We start from the raw sequence: 15852 nt of genomic DNA on the forward strand, positions 1-15852 counted from the left end.
CGGTTCGGGCTTCGAGGCCATTGACGGTTGCTTGGCGGCCTTCTCTTCCACCCCTAACTATTTTCTCCACTGATGAGGGAACTTATCCCAAAACCCGAGCCATGTCTCGGGTGACATCCAAAAACCCGGGACATGTATCGGGTCTAGAGATCATCAGTTCAACAAGTACCGACTTGCAACCACTGGGGTGAACCACTCAAGAACTCCATGTACCAGAGTCCCTAGGGGCGATCCGGAGGAGGGGCTAGCGGTGTGCGGTCCATTGCGATTGTGTCTACAAATTGGCTCCCTTGAGCTTTGAGCCGACGGGCTCCTGGACGACGCACCTGCGTGCCGGTTCGGGCATCGAGGCCATTGACGGTTGTTTGGCGGCCTTCTCTTCCACCCCTAACTATTTTCTCTACTGTGTGCGGTCCATTGCGATTGTTTCTAGCTTGTTGCGAAGTGCCATGTTGCATACATTCATGCCCTTAGGGCATGTATGAGCACCACATGTGTACACATGCACATTTCAGAGGTGCAACAGGGTGTCCTTTTGGAACCCTTGCACCCTTGAAATTGCGCCCACAATTTGCGAGTGCCTCTTGGTTACTCGCAAATTGCAGGCGCAAATCCTATTCATTCCTATGGGCCTCTTGGCCCATAGGAATGAATGGGAGGGTATTCCTTGATTGCGAATCTCATTTTGCGATTCGCAATGAAGTAATATTAATGAATCGCAAGTATTTTTGCGATTCCTACTACATTCAATTGTGCCAGTCCTTAATAGCAATTTGGTAAATATCGCTATTAAGAACTCTCAAAATTGAATTTATCTACAGCTGGCCCTTAGAGAGTTATTTGAGAGTAAGAGTTGATGCTTACACTCAACAGCCCCAACACTTATCCTTTCCAGCAGGCCAGGCTTGGGCACCAGCACCAGGATTCCCAGCAGATTCTAATAGTAGCTTAAGGTTAAGTTGATCCCTGTTACCACACCTAAGTCTTGACATTTCGCACTAGGAAGACGGATTACTTACTCTGTGCAATTTGCCCAATACCTATTTCTTTGCATAGTGCGAACTTTGTAACTGTTTATTTTCATGTCATTTTTTTGCAGCGTACTTTCATTGATAAAAAAGTTTAAAAACAGTAACACATTTGGAAAAAAAAAGTATAGTTGACAACTGAGAGCAGGTTTCATGCATGACAAATGTAAACCCAGTAATTGCAGTCACACAAGTAACCTTCCGGGGCTTATTACACAGAGTGCCCCGGGGACAGAGAGGGCCACAGATGCTTGTGCAGCCCCTTCTGCAATACTGATAGCACTGGTGCACGTGTATAGCCAGCGCTATATTCAGAGGACGTTCCATCATTTGCATGGGCCGTGACCCCATGCAAACAAGGGAACCATTCTGCCTCTTAGCCTGTCCATGTTATGGATGTGGGCGCAGAGGCAATGAGGCGCAAATCATGGGAAACAAAAGCAATCATGCAAACTAACAGAATACTCCAGCCATGGTTGGGTTTTGTACCAGTCTGAACTGTATGCTCCATAAAGTGCATTTGCTTCTCCCGGACCACGTCATGTTGTGTTATGTTGGTTTGTAAAGCGGACTCTAACCCGGGAGGATATCCCGTCACTGGGAAGGTGTGAGATTAAACAAGTCCACGGGTCTATCAAACTCCCTAAAAAGAGTTCATGAGCACAGACAGTGCAAGCGAATGGATCCTACTTAAACATGGAAAAAGTCCTATTAAATGGTTGGAATCCAATGACCCACCGAGGGCTGGGGGTCGCGTAACTAGGAGTGGAGTCTGCGGCTTAAATTGACTCAACACGATTGACAGATTGATAGCTCTTTCTCGATTCTGTGGGTGGTGGTGCATGGCCGTTCTTAGTTGGTGGAGCGATTTGTCTGGTTAATTCCGATACCGAACGAGACTCCTCGATGCTAACTAGTTACGCGACCCTCAGCCCTCGGTGGGTGATGGGATTCCGTCCTTTTAAATAGGACTTTTTCCATGTTTAAGTAGGATCCGTTCGCTGGAACTGTCTGTGCTCATGAACTCTCTTTAGAGAGTTTGATAGACCCGCAGACTTATTGTTTGATATATAATTGTGTTGGGGATATCATCCGCGCAGGTCTTTAAACCATTCCCTGAGACCCCCCATCGATCATAGTGTTTTGTTTTTTAAGGTGTGAGATTAGCCAATCCATGGGCCTAATGAGGTTACTAGTAAAGCCAGAACTTCAGCTTTTTGTGGAATTCCAGCAATGAGGAGGCTCGAATATCTAACGGCATATCTATTCATGCTCTAGGGCTGATGAAGGAGAAGGTTCCAACGGCAAATCTTCTTTTCCATATGCGTGAGTTGTGAGCAAGTAGGAGTCTTGCCACCGTGAGGTGACTGGAAGGCTTGTGAGAGCAGATGGTATTGGTGTTGGTGTTGTATGCTGGCCAGAGTGCCTTGAAGTTTTAGGTGAGGAGCTTGTAATGTGTTCATTTGGGTATGGGTCGCCAGTGCAGCTCCTTGAGGTGAGGCGAGATGTGCGAGTGTCGTGGGAGGGCGGGAGTGATTCGGGTTGCTGAGTTCTAGATGTTCCGCAGTCTCCTGATGAGATGCTCGTTGTTCCTGGCATAGAGGGAGTTCTTGTAGTCTAGGTTGCTGGGGACGAGAGTGCGGGTGATGATTTTCTGCATGTTCACTAGGAGCCATTTGAAAATCTTCCTCCGCATCTTCAGTCTGCGGACGCGTAAGGCACTGAAGGCGTTGACTTGGGCTGTGATGTTGAGTTTGCAGTCGAGAATGATCCGACGTTTCTTCGTTTGGGTTATTTAGTTCTGAGGTAAGTCTAGATAATTAGCCTTACTGCCACTGTGGGTATATCATTCCACTCTGCATCACCCGTGTGAGCTCCTTATTGAACTGAAATATGATCAGTCCAACGCGAGTAGATGTGGTTAGACAAAGAGTGCCACTGAATGAATGCAGAAGGGGAAAACCAAACTATGCAGCAGAGTGGACTCAATTATGCAGCACGGTCAGCACATTATGTGGTGTAATAAAGCACATTTTGTATAGCATTTTTTTGTTAGGTTTTTTTACTCATGTTAACACGTTATGGGCCTAATTTGCACCTCATTAGTACAGATTTAAGACATAAGTATAGCAATAAACAACTGAAAAGTGAACAGTCAACCTTTGCAAAGGGTCTTCAACTGCACTGGAACATGTACTGTAGCATTATTTAGTAACTTTTTTTTAATCTCTGTTTATTAGCATTTATCAGTGTAGCACAAACGGTATTTCAGGAGAATTTAAAGGCCACATAATCAGCATGTGCCCAACTGACCCAGACATGAAACATACCATTAACTCCCCCTCCCACACTCAACAGTCCCACCTCCTCACCCACGACAGATGGCATTATTTCAAGTTTGTATTACCGCACCCATGTTTCTGTACCACTCCCCCTGTCCCCACTGCCACCTCTCAGTACGATGGCGTGCATTCACTCCCCATAGGGACCGCCTTCCCTCTGGTCACTCAGATACGCCTCACGGACACCTCACCCAAGCCATCCACACCACCGAAACCCCCGGGGACTTCCCTATGGTGGGCCCTGCCCAATAGTCACAGGCCTTGACTTCTCGCCAAGGGTACCAGAACCTTTCAAACTTGCAGGGACATCCCCACGATCGATATACCCGCTCCTCTGCCCGCATCCATCAACGGAGGTTCGATGCCCACTCCGGCAGTATTGGCAGGACCGGTCTTCCTTATCGCCTGACTAGATCTTTTTTTTTTTTTTTAACAGAGTTTTTACATAGCATGACCTTGACCCGGTATCGAGTATCAGAGCGCTTTACATAGCACCAGTTGCGTTACATGAGGACAAGTACATTTTTGTTAGGCACGGGGAGATTAAGTGACTTGCCCAGAATCACAGGATGTTCAGCGTCATTGCCGAGACTCGAACCCGGTTCTCCAGATTCGAGGTCGACCGCCCTAACCGTTAGGCCAACTCCTCTCCCCTCCCCTCCTCACAACTGCCACCAGCATCAGTCGCTTCAGTCGTGTTCTTCATTGAGGTCCGGATGGGCACTTTTGGGACAAGAGAAACTTGGGAAAATGGCGTGAAATTCCCACGTGTGGACTTTCAAAACAGGAGGAGTCTGAAAAAAATGTGAAAAGCATATGGACATAAATTGTCCAAAAAAAGGAATGACTAAAGGAGTAGAATACGCCGAACGGCAAACATTTTGCTGTGCACTGGTTGGGGGGAAAGGTCTGCCTGTATACTGTGGTTACACTTCCCTGTGTGCCCTGCCCACAATCAATCAATCAATCAATCAATCAGGTCATTTATAAAGCGCACTACTCACCCGTAGGGTCTCAAGGCGCTGGGTGGGGGGGGGGGGTGCCGTTTACTGCTCGAACAGCCAGGTCTTGAGCTTCTTCCTGAAGGAGAGGTGGTCTTGGGTCAGGCGCAGGTCGGTCGGGAGTGAGTTCCAGGTCTTGGCAGCCAGGTAGGAGAAGGATCTTCCTCCTGTTGTCGCTCTTCGGATGCGGGGGACGGCGGCGAGGGCGTGGTTGGTTGATCTGAGGAGGCGCTTGGGAGTGTAGAAGTTGATCCGGTTGTTGAGGTAGCTCGGGCCTTGGTCGTGTAGGGCTTTGTGCGCGTGGGTGAGGAGACGGAAGGTGATTCTCTTGTTGACCGGGAGCCAGTGCAGGTCCCTCAGGTGTCCGGAGATGTGGCTGCGTCGGGGGATGTCGAGGATGAGTCTGGCCGAGGCGTTCTGGATCCGCTGGAGTCTCTTCTGGAGTTTGGCCGTGGTTCCGGCGTAGAGGGCGTTGCCGTAGTCCAGACGGCTGGTGACGAGGGCCTGGGTGACTGTCTGCCGCGTTTCGGTGGGGATCCACCGGAAGATCTTACGTAGCATGCGCAGGATGTTGAAGCAAGACGAGGAGACGGCGTTTACTTGTCTGGTCATGGAGAGGGAGGAGTCCAGGATGAAGCCCAGGTTGCGTGCGTGGTCCGTTGGTTTGGGTGCGGTGCCCAGGGCGGGGGGCCACCAGGAGTCGTCCCAGGCGGAGGGCGAGGAGCCCAGGATGAGGACCTCCGTCTTGTCCGAGTTCAGTTTCAGGCGGCTGGTCGTCATCCATTCGGCTACATCTCTCATCCCTTCGTGCAGGTTGGCTCTGGCAGTGGTGGGGTCGTTGGTCAGGGAGAGGATCAGCTGGGTGTCGTCAGCGTAGGAGATTATGTTGAGGTTGTGTTGGCGTGCGATGGCCGCGAGGGGGCTCATGTAGACGTTGAAGAGGGTGGGGCTCAGTGAGGATCCTTGAGGGACGCCGCAGATGACTTTGGTGGCCTCTGATTTGTACGGTGGTAGGCGGACTCTCTGTGTTCTTCCGTCGAGGAAGGAGGTGATCCATTCCAGTGCCTTCTCCTGGATTCCGATGTTGCCGAGGCGCTGTATTAGGGTGCGGTGGCAGACGGTGTCGAAAGCCGCGGAGAGGTCCAGGAGGATGAGGGCCGCTGTTTCTCCGTTGTCCATCAGAGTTCGAAGGTCATCGGTGGCAGCGATGAGGGCGGTCTCGGTGCTGTGGTTCGCTCGGAAGCCCGACTGTGAGGGGTCGAGGGATCCATTCGTCTCGAGGAAGGCGGCCAGCTGTTTGTTGACGGTCTTCTCGATGACTTTGGCCGGGAACGGGAGGAGCGAGATGGGACGGTAGTTCTTGAGGTCGGTGGGGTCTGCCGTGGGTTTCTTGAGAAGAGCGCTGAGTTCGGCGTGCTTCCAGCTCTCAGGGAAGGTGGCGGTGTCGAAGGAGGTGTTGATGATGTCCCGCAGGTGGGGTGCGATGACAGCGTCGGCCTTGTTGAAGACGTGGTGAGGGCAGGGGTCAGTCGGAGATCCGGAATGGATGGAGTTCATGGTGCGGATGGTGTCTTCGGTGCTGATCGGGGTCCAGGTGCGGAGGGTGGTGGTGGGTGGCGTCGTAGTGGTTGTGGCTTGCGTTGGTTGGTTGTTGAAGCTGTTGTGTATGTCCGTGATCTTGTTGTGGAAGTAGGACGCGAGGGAGTTGCAGAGGTCTTGCGACGGGTTGATGTCATTGTTTCCGGCGTTGGGGTTGGAGAGCTCTTTCACGATGTTGAAGAGTTCCTTGCAGTTGTGGGCGTTGTTGTCCAGTCGATCCTTGTATGTATTTTTCTTGGTGGCGCGGATCAGTTGGTGGTGTTTCCGGGTGGCGAGCTTGAGGGTGGTCATGTTGTCCGTTGTTGGTTCTCTTCTCCAGGCTTTCTCGAGGACTCGACAGTTCTTCTTGGAGCTCTTGAGTTCGTCGGTGAACCATGGTGTTTTTCTGCTGCCGGGTCTGCTGGGTGGGGTTCTCAGAGGGGCGAGTTCGTCCGCGCAGTCGTTGATCCACTTCGTGAGGTTGTCGGCGGCCTGGCTGGGGTTCGCTGAGTTGGCGGGAGGGTGCTGGCTCAGGGAGGCGGTGAGCTGGTCGGCTGTGATCTTGTTTCAGCTTCTTCGGGCAACCTGTTGCTGGTGGTGGTGGATCGTCGTTCTTCTGAAGGTGAAGTGGACGCAGCTGTGGTCCGTCCAGTGGAGTCCTGTTGCGTGGCTGAAGGTGACGTCTTTGCTGGATGAGAAGACGGCGTCGAGTGTGTGTCCGGCGAGGTGGGTGGGGGTGGTCACCAGTTGCTTGAGTCCGAGGTTGGCGAGGTTGTCGAGCAGGCTGATGGTGTTGCGGTCGTTGTTGTTCTCCAGGTGGAAGTTGAGGTCCCCCAGGAGGATGTAGTCGGCGGAGGGGAGAGCGTGTGGGCTGACGAAGTCGGCGATGTCCTCGCTGAATCGTGTGCGTGGTCCCGGGGGTCGGTAGATCAGGGTGCCTCTGAGGGTGGTGTTCGGGTTGGTGTGGATCTGGAAATGCAGGTGTTCGGCGCTGGTCAGGGTGTCGTCGGTGTTGGTCGTGATGCGGATGGTGTCTCTGTGGATGATGGCGATGCCTCCTCCCGTCTGGTTGGTGGTGCGGTCCCTCCGGGTGATCTTGTAGCCCTCTGGGATGGCGATGGCGATGTCTGGGGCTGAGGAGGCGTTCATCCAGGTCTCGGTGAGGAAGGCAACGTCAGGGGCGGTGGTGTCGAGGAGGTTCCAGAGTTCTACGGCGTGTCTGTGGACAGAGCGGGTGTTGAGCAGGATGCACTTGAGGTGGTTGCTGCTGGAGTTAGGCTTGGCGGGTGCATGGAAGGTCCGGATGCAGGTGAACTTGCAGGTGTGACAGCTGAAGGGTCCGTGGGTGTGCTTCGGGGCGGCTCGGTGACATCCTGGGATGCGGCCGGTGTTGAGTGTGATGAGATCGGCGGCGCTGTAGGTTCGTCGGGGCGGCTTCCGTCGGTGGGGGCCAGGGGTCCTGGCGCTGGTCGCGATCCGGTCGCGGACGGGCGCAGACGGGCTTACCTTTGGCGCGCCTTCGGCGCACAATCGGCGCGCCCGCTGCGCGTCAACGCTGCGCGTGCGCACGGTCGTCATTTAAGGCGAAGTGCGCGGGTGGGCGGGGCAGCTGGGAGGCGGGAGCGGGGAGGGAACACAAGGAGAAAAGGGCGGGGTCGGCGGTGGTGGCGGGAAGCGGGGGCGGCGAGGGAGGCGGGAAACAGGACGGGGGACGGCGAAACAATCACAATTTGCAGTTTAAAAGGCTAAGCACGGGGAAGGACTAAAAGAGGCAAAAACAAGCACAAATGACTGTCCAAACAGGCTAAACACGGGGAAAGACTAAACGAGGCAAAAACAAGCACAAATGACTGTCCAAACAGGCTAAACACGGGGAAAGACTAAACGAGGCAAAAACAAGCACAAATGACTGTCCAAACAGGCTAAACACGGGGAAAGGCTAAACGAGGCAAAAACAAGCACAAATGACTGTCCAAACAGGCCGCGAGGCGGGCAGCGAGGCAGGGCACAGCGGAGGGGACAAGACCCACTGCCCTGGCATACTTCAGTCACCCCTCTAGCTGGGTGCTCTATGCCAGTGGTGTGGGCACAGGTGCATGAGCCCTGTGCCCCTACAGTACCCAGGGCCATTCCTGAGCACTGTAAGTGCAGTGATGCCATTAAGAGAATATGGTGCTGGGAGTTTGTCATTACGAACTCCACAGCTCCATAATGAATACACTGAAGACTGACAAGTTTGATACCAAACTTATCAGCACATTAAACCACACTGATGCCAGTGTGGGATTGAATGTAAAATGCACCAGAGGGCATCTCAGAGATGCCCCTTGAAACCTAACCTACAATCCACGTCTGGGCCGAGTGGCTGCCGAGGCTGCCACACAGCAGACATGTTGCTGGACCCCTGGGTGGAGAGCCCCCGCTTTCCTGGGCCTGTAACCATGCACATCCTGGGCGAGGTGCTAGGTCTCCTCCCCCAGGATGGGCAGGGGGGAAGCTTCAAAGGCATGCCGCCTCTGTGAGCTTCTCCAGGCCACTTGCTGTACTCAGCAACTGGCCCCCCACCCGTTCTGACCCCCACTCTGGCAGGAAGACTGGCGGGAAACCCTACGTCAGGAAGGGCGGTGTGCCAGCCTGTGCCAACTCCACCCCTCAGGTGGGAGTGTTGAGGTGTAGCACGACCCCGGGCTCCGGCCATCTTGTAGAAGGGGAGCCCTGCCCAATCACAGCTAGGCTCCTGCCCCCCTCCCACAGGAGAGGAGCAGGCTAGGGGATGTACCCACCCCAGGACAGGGACCCATTGGTCCCAGACCTTGCCCTACATGTAACACCCCTAAACTTAGTATTTAGGGGCACCCTGAACCTTCCTTCCTCAGATCCTGATAAGAAAAGAAGAAAGAAGATCAAGAAGAAGACGACCCGCCAAGCAGCTGCTCACAACAGAACGACACTCACTGACTTGGCCCCAGCCCTACCTGCCTGTCGATCCTGGAACCTGCTCCTGCTTAATCCCAGCGACTCCTGCGGACAGCAACCTTGGGACACGCGGAGGACCTGCCTGTCTTGACCCTCAAAGACTGGGACTCCCATAAGCAGAGGCTCTGCTTCAACAACCCACCTGGTGCCAGCCAGGAACCGCAAATCCAGCCCACTCTGCACCCGCCGAGCCCGGCCCGTGCCCGAGTGATCCAAGACCACGAGGACGTCTCCCTGGCGACTGCGACCCGAAGTCCAGTGCCCAAAGACCCTCCTCGACGACCCAGACGGCGCCTGCAGCCTCAGAACCCGGGACCCCTCCTACCGCGACCAACCGAGAATAAGATTCCCTGACACCCAAAGACACCCCTGCACCCGGTGCCCTGGGGCTCCCTGTGCCTCCCTTTGGGGTACCTACCTCTTCTCCAAGATCCCTCTTGAAGTGGTGGTCGCACCTGGAGGTTCACCGTCCCCGAGCCTGCAGCCTTTGTTCCCTTTTTACCTTTCCCATTGAATAACATTGAGCGCCCGACAGCTCAAAAGCACCCTGCACCCAGCCGCCCTAGTACCTCTGGCCGTGCACCCTGTGCCCTATCCTACTTCCCCATTTGCCCTGAGCAAGTGACCAGGAGGCCAGCTCCCACAACCTCGTGGCCTGCTAGCTAGCAGCCACCAACCGAAGGCCCCCTGTCTCTTATTGGATATCATTGGGCCTAACTACCTCTGCACCCGGCTGCCCTGTGCCGCTGAGGGTGAACCAACTGTACCTACCTGACCCTGGGGGACCCCTGAGTCTAAGCCCAGAACCTTAACTTCACCAGTCGAGTACTCACCTGGAAACTGGTAACTCACTTACCTGCCATAGGATAACATTGACTGGTTTGACTCAAAAAATCTTCTAAGTGTGAAGTTTTGAAAACTTAAAATATTCCTATAAAATCAGCCGAATTCCGAAGTACTCACCTGTGATCAGGAGAGAAGCCAGTACTGTACCTTGTAGCCCAGTACTGAACTGCAAAAATGAATCCTAACCGGGTTTACTAGTAATCTGTATTTTCTCCATAGGAACCCATTGTCTGCTTTTCTATGAAATTTCTTCTTTTGAAAACTTGAAATATTCCTTAAAAACCGTACCAACTACTGAAACGCAATTACTTACCTGTCTTAAGTAGAGATCCCAGTGCTGGACCTAGAAGCCCAGTACTGGAGTATGAAAGTAACGAGAACGTACTTTACCTGTAACCTGAATTTTCTCCCCTTGGATTACATTGCTAGATTTTCACTGAAAAGTTTCTTAGTGAGAACTTTTAAAATACCTTTATATTCCTTAAAAATCAGTGCAATAACCAAAACGTTTTTAATAAACTGTTTTCAGCTTAGACCCCAGGACTGAATCTAGGATCCAGTCCTGGAATTACAAAAGTAATCTACAAAGTAATCAACTGTAATTGTGTAGAAAAACCCATTGAGCTCAATGCTAAATTGTGTACAGAACTGTGTTGCCTGCTGCAACTCCTGTACTGATTGTGTTTACAAAGTCATTACCTTTCTGAAAAGTAATTATCTGAGATCTCTCATTATTGAGAAAAGTATATTTTGATACCTGTTGGTTCTAAAAATAAAACTATTATATCTTTGATATAAAAACAATTGGCCTGGAGTTCAGTTCTTGCATGTGTGAAACCTTTTGCCGACTGAGTGTGTACAACAAATGCTTTACACTGTCCTCTGGTACTGCCTTACTGCTCGACCGAGCTACCACTTTAGAGAGTAAGGTCAGCCCTGACTTTAACCTCTGTTATACCTCTGGGGTTTGTGGACTGTATACACACTGTACCTTATTCTGGTCCAGTATATATAGAGCTACTTTCTCACAGTAAGTGTGAGTTGTAGACAGCTGGAAGGTAAGTGTGAGTTTTAGACACAGCTGGAAGGTAGGTGTGAGTTTTAGACACAGCTAGAATGTAAGTGTGAGTTATAGACACAGCGGGAAGGTAAGTGTGAGTTATAGACACAGCAGGAAGGTAAGTGTGAGTTGTAGACACAGCTGGAAGGTAAGTGTGAGTTGTAGACACAGCTGGAAGGTAAGTGTGAGTTTTAGACACAGCTGGAAGGTAGGTGTGAGTTTTAGACACAGCTGGAAGGTAGGTGTGAGTTTTAGACACAGCTCGAAGATTGGTGTGAGTTTTAGACACAGCTATTTATTTATTTTATTTATTTTTATTTAAGAAGTTTTGTATAGCGCTAGCCAGACCGCAAGGTATCGGAGCGCTTCACATAATTACAAGGTGGTGCAAAAAGAAAGCAAACAGAGCATATCAAAGTACAATACAGTGCACAGAGTCCGTCAAGGTGCGAGTCACAATAAGAGGAAGAAGGAGTCCCTGTTCGGGCGGGGAGCAGAGTCTCTTGTGACATTCCAGGGTGGTCCTATCTGTTAGTTGAGGAGTGATCCAGGAATAGGATTTTGAGCTGACTTTTGAATTTAGGGAAAGAAGGAATAGTTCTGATGTTGGGGGGGATAGAGTTCCAAATTTTGGGTGCATTCCCGGCGAAGGACCGATCCTTGGTTTTTTGTTTTCGAGTTTTTAGTGGGATCAGGAGTAGGGTGTTAGAGCTTCTGAGGTTCTTGTTCTGACCCGCTTTTTTAAGTTTGGCTGCCAGGTATTCAGGTTTGCCAGTGTGAAGGGCTTTGTGGGTGAGGCATGCTGTTTTAAAGTTCGCCCGCAATTCTATTGGTAACAATTTGAGTTCTTTTAGTGCTGGAGGGATATGGTCAAATTTCTTTATTCCAGTGACCATTCTGGCAGCCGCGTTGAGGGTTGTTTTCAGTGGAGCAAGATGAATTTTGGGTATTCCGGAGAGGATTGCATTCCCATAGTCAAGTCTTGATAACACCAATGCTTGGGTGGCTTGTTTGAGATCATTGGGTGGAATTAAAGGTTTTATTTTGCTAAGTAGCTTCAGATTGAGGAAGGCGCTCTTAGCCGAGATCTTGATGTGTTTGGTCAGAACTAGTTTAGAGTCAAGTGTGATGCCTAGTGATTTGACAGAGTCCGCTAGGGAGAGATTCTTATTGAGCGCGTCTATATCTTTTAGCCATTCCTTCATTTGTGCGTTTTCTTCTTTGTTTGAGATGAGGAGTAATTCAGTTTTGTCAGGGTTCAGCTTTAAATGGTTACTCGACAGCCAGCATTGGACTTCCTTTAGTGTTTCGTTGAGTCTGTGGATGTCATTAGCAGAGGAGATTTCCAGATAGATTTGCTAGAATGTAAGTGTGAGTTATAGACACAGCTGGAAGGTAAGTGTGAGTTATAGACACAGCGGGAAGCTAAGTGTGAGTTGTAGACACAGCGGGAAGGTAAGTGTGAGTTATAGACACAGCGGGAAGGTAAGTGTGAGTTATAGACACAGCGGGAAGGTAAGTGTGAGTTGTAGACACAGCTGGAAGGTAAGTGTGAGTTGCAGACACAGCTGGAAGGTAAGTGTGAGTTTTAGACACAGCGGGAAGGTAAGTGTGAGTTATAGACACAGCGGGAAGGTAAGTGTGAGTTGTAGACACAGCTGGAAGGTAAGTGTGAGTTTTAGACACAGCGGGAAGGTAAGTGTGAGTTATAGACACAGCGGGAAGGTAAGTGTGAGTTGTAGACACAGCTGGAAGGTAAGTGTGAGTTGTAGACACAGCTGGAAGGTAAGTGTGAGTTTTAGACACAGCTGGAAGGTAAGTGTGAGTTGTAGACACAGCTGGAAGGTAAGTGTGAGTTTTAGACACAGCTGGAAGGTAAGTGTGAGTTTTAGACACAGCGGGAAGGTAAGTGTGAGTTGTAGACACAGCTGGAAGGTAGGTGTGAGTTTTAGACACAGCTGGAAGGTAGGTGTGAGTTTTAGACACAGCTGGAAGGTAAGTGTGAGTTGTAGACACAGCTGGAAGGTAAGTGTGAGTTTTAGACACAGCTGGAAGGTAAGTGTGAGTTTTAGACACAGCGGGAAGGTAAGTGTGAGTTGTAGACACAGTTGGAAGGTAAGTGTGAGTTGTAGACACAGCTGGAAGGTAAGTGTGAGTTGTAGACACAGCGGGAAGATACCTGTTAGTTGCAGACACGTGTGTTAGAAGAGGGCTGTACAGGACAGAGACAGTACATTCCTTCACGTACCGGCACCCCCCTTACAGCACTCATAATACACTCATACCTGGGACTATGGACTACCCTCCCTAGTCCAACTCCCTCCTCAATGTCCATTCTTCCCGCTGCTCGTCCCCCCAGCCTGCCAGTCACAAGTGCAGAGTATCCCCTAGTTGGAGCGTGACATCGCCAAGGTGCTAGTTTTCTAGCCAGCAGCACCTTACATATCAGAATACGTGACCCCATCATATCAATTTAAACAACTAAACTACGAGTTCCAGAATGCAACGCTCTGTCGGCTGAGCAGTCCGGGTGCCTCATGATGCTGGACGTAGATAGTTCCCTCGGCCCCTGTGCACTAAAAGGGGCAGGTTAGGCGCGAGGCAGGGAGGAGGGGGTAGGATATGGGAGGAGGGTACAGGTGTACGGGAGGAGGGTACAGGTGTGTGGGAGGAGGGGGCAGGATATGGGAGGAGGGTACAGGTGTACGGGAGGAGGGTACAGGTGTGTGGGAGGAGGGGGTAGGATATGGGAGGAGGGTACAGGTGTACGGGAGGAGGGTACAGGTGTGTGGGAGGAGGGGGCAGGATATGGGAGGAGGGTACAGGTGTACGGGAGGAGGGTACAGGTGTGTGGGAGGAGGGGGCAGGATATGGGAGGAGGGTACAGGTGTACGGGAGGAGGGTACATGTGTGTGGGAGGAGGGGGTAGGATATGGGAGGAGGGTACAGGTGTACGGGAGGAGGGTACAGGTGTGTGGGAGGAGGGGGCAGGATATGGGAGGAGGGTACAGGTGTACGGGAGGAGGGTACAGGTGTGTGGGAGGAGGGGGCAGGTGTACGGGAGGAGGGGGTAGGATATGGGAGGAGGGTACAGGTGTACGGGAGGAGGGGGCAGGTGTACGGGAGGAGGGGGCAGGTGTACGGGAGGTGGGGGTAGGATATGGGAGGAGGGTACAGGTGTACGGGAGGAGGGTACAGGTGTGTGGGAGGAGGGGGCAGGATATGGGAGGAGGGTACAGGTGTACGGGAGGAGGGTACAGGTGTGTGGGAGGAGGGGGCAGGATATGGGAGGAGGGTACAGGTGTACGGGAGGAGGGTACATGTGTGTGGGAGGAGGGGGTAGGATATGGGAGGAGGGTACAGGTGTACGGGAGGAGGGTACAGGTGTGTGGGAGGAGGGGGCAGGATATGGGAGGAGGGTACAGGTGTACGGGAGGAGGGTACAGGTGTGTGGGAGGAGGGGGCAGGTGTACGGGAGGAGGGGGTAGGATATGGGAGGAGGGTACAGGTGTACGGGAGGAGGGGGCAGGTGTACGGGAGGAGGGTGCAGGTGTACGGGAGGAGGGTGCAGGTGTACGGGAGGAGGGTGCAGGTGTACGGGAGGAGGGTGCAGGTGTACGGGAGGAGGGGGTAGGTGCACGGGAGGAGGGGGCAGGTGTATGGGATGAGGGGGGCAGGTATACCGGAGGGGGGGCGAGGGAGGGGCATCTTTCCCTCTTGTGCTGGGTTTGGAGAGGAGGGATCTCGGCCTACCGAGAAGATGGGGCCACAAGTCAGTTTTCATCTCAAAAGTGAAAGTGAAAGGAACCGAAAATCTGCAGCTGGAAATCCCCTGAATGAGACACTGGGACCGAGGGAGGAGAGACAGGGGGAGGGGGGGGGGGGGGGGTGACCCACGGGGCGGAAGAGACACCTGCTGTTGTGAGAGACGGAGAAACTGACATCCACCGCAAAGGGACGGCAGTTCAAGGGGGCTACAGACCTCAGATCCAGGAAGAGACGGCCGCCAAGGGACTCACCCTCAGGAAGAGACACCTGCTGTTGTGAGAGACGGAGAAACTGACATCCACCGCAAAGGGACGGCAGTTCAAGGGGGCGAGAGACCTCAGATCCAGGAAGAGACGCCATGCTGGGGGCGAGACGGCCGCCAAGGGACTCACCCTCAGGAAGAGACACCTGCTGTTGTGAGAGACGGAGAAACTGACATCCACCGCAAAGGGACGGCAGTTCAAGGGGGCGAGAGACCTCAGATCCAGGAAGAGACGGCCGCCAAGGGACTCACCCTCAGGAAGAGACACCTGCTGTTGTGAGAGACGGAGAAACTGACATCCACCGCAAAGGGACGGCAGTTCAAGGGGGCTACAGACCTCAGATCCAGGAAGAGACGGCCGCCAAGGGACTCACTCTCAGGAAGAGACGCCCGAGTAGACAGAGAGACCCCTTGAAGCAAGGAGGGCGCAGCCCGGGACGAGACAGCAAAGAGGACTTTAAAACGACTATGAGGAGAGACCCCCCCGCCCCCCGATACTCACCCGCAGCTGCGCTCAGCAGCAGAGACACTTTGTAGATTGTGGACGGCGGCGCCATCTCGAGAGAGTGCAGGGAGCGTGAGCCGTGTGATCCTCGGCCTCTCAGGGCGCAGGCGCCGTGTGACCCTCCAGGAGCCGTGTGATCCTCGGCCTCTCTGCTGTCCCTGATGCTCGAGTGTCAGCGGCTGCGATGCCTCCTGGCTGCCGTCTGTCTGTCCCTGCGCCCCGTCTGTGCCGCCGTCGCTCTCTCTATGACTGCAGGAGGTGGGGAGGGAGGTGATAAACACACTAATGTACTTTCACTTTCACTTCTGCGCGTCCCGCAGCCGGGGCCCTGCCATGCTCCGCGGGCCCCGGTGGTGCGTTCGCTGGGAGCCGAAAGTACCCTTCTAACTCGAATCCAAGAATATGTCGCCAAAGTATTTTCAAAAAGGGTTGAAAGTTGTATTGTTGGATGGCTCTGACAACGGCGCTCAAGGGCAGCAGAAGGGA

General features: G+C 52.7%; 1 protein-coding gene across 2 annotated transcripts in view; it reads right to left on the reverse strand.

The window, feature by feature from the left end:
- Window positions 1–15645, reverse strand: part of TAPBP (TAP binding protein) — a 195080-nt gene extending 179435 nt beyond the window's left edge. Inside the window, exon 1 of one of the 2 annotated variants that reach the window (XM_078641626.1) lies at window positions 15364–15645. In XM_078641626.1, the coding sequence (XP_078497752.1) occupies window positions 15364–15418 (55 nt within the window). In that variant the 5' untranslated portion in view covers window positions 15419–15645. The remainder of the gene's footprint in view (window positions 1–15363) is intronic. The other variant, XM_078641627.1, reaches the window with a different exon arrangement.
- Window positions 15646–15852: the final 207 nt, after the last annotated feature.

This window comes from Lissotriton helveticus, chromosome 5_1, assembly GCF_964261635.1.
Source record: "Lissotriton helveticus chromosome 5_1, aLisHel1.1, whole genome shotgun sequence".
Taxonomy (NCBI): domain Eukaryota; kingdom Metazoa; phylum Chordata; class Amphibia; order Caudata; family Salamandridae; genus Lissotriton; species Lissotriton helveticus.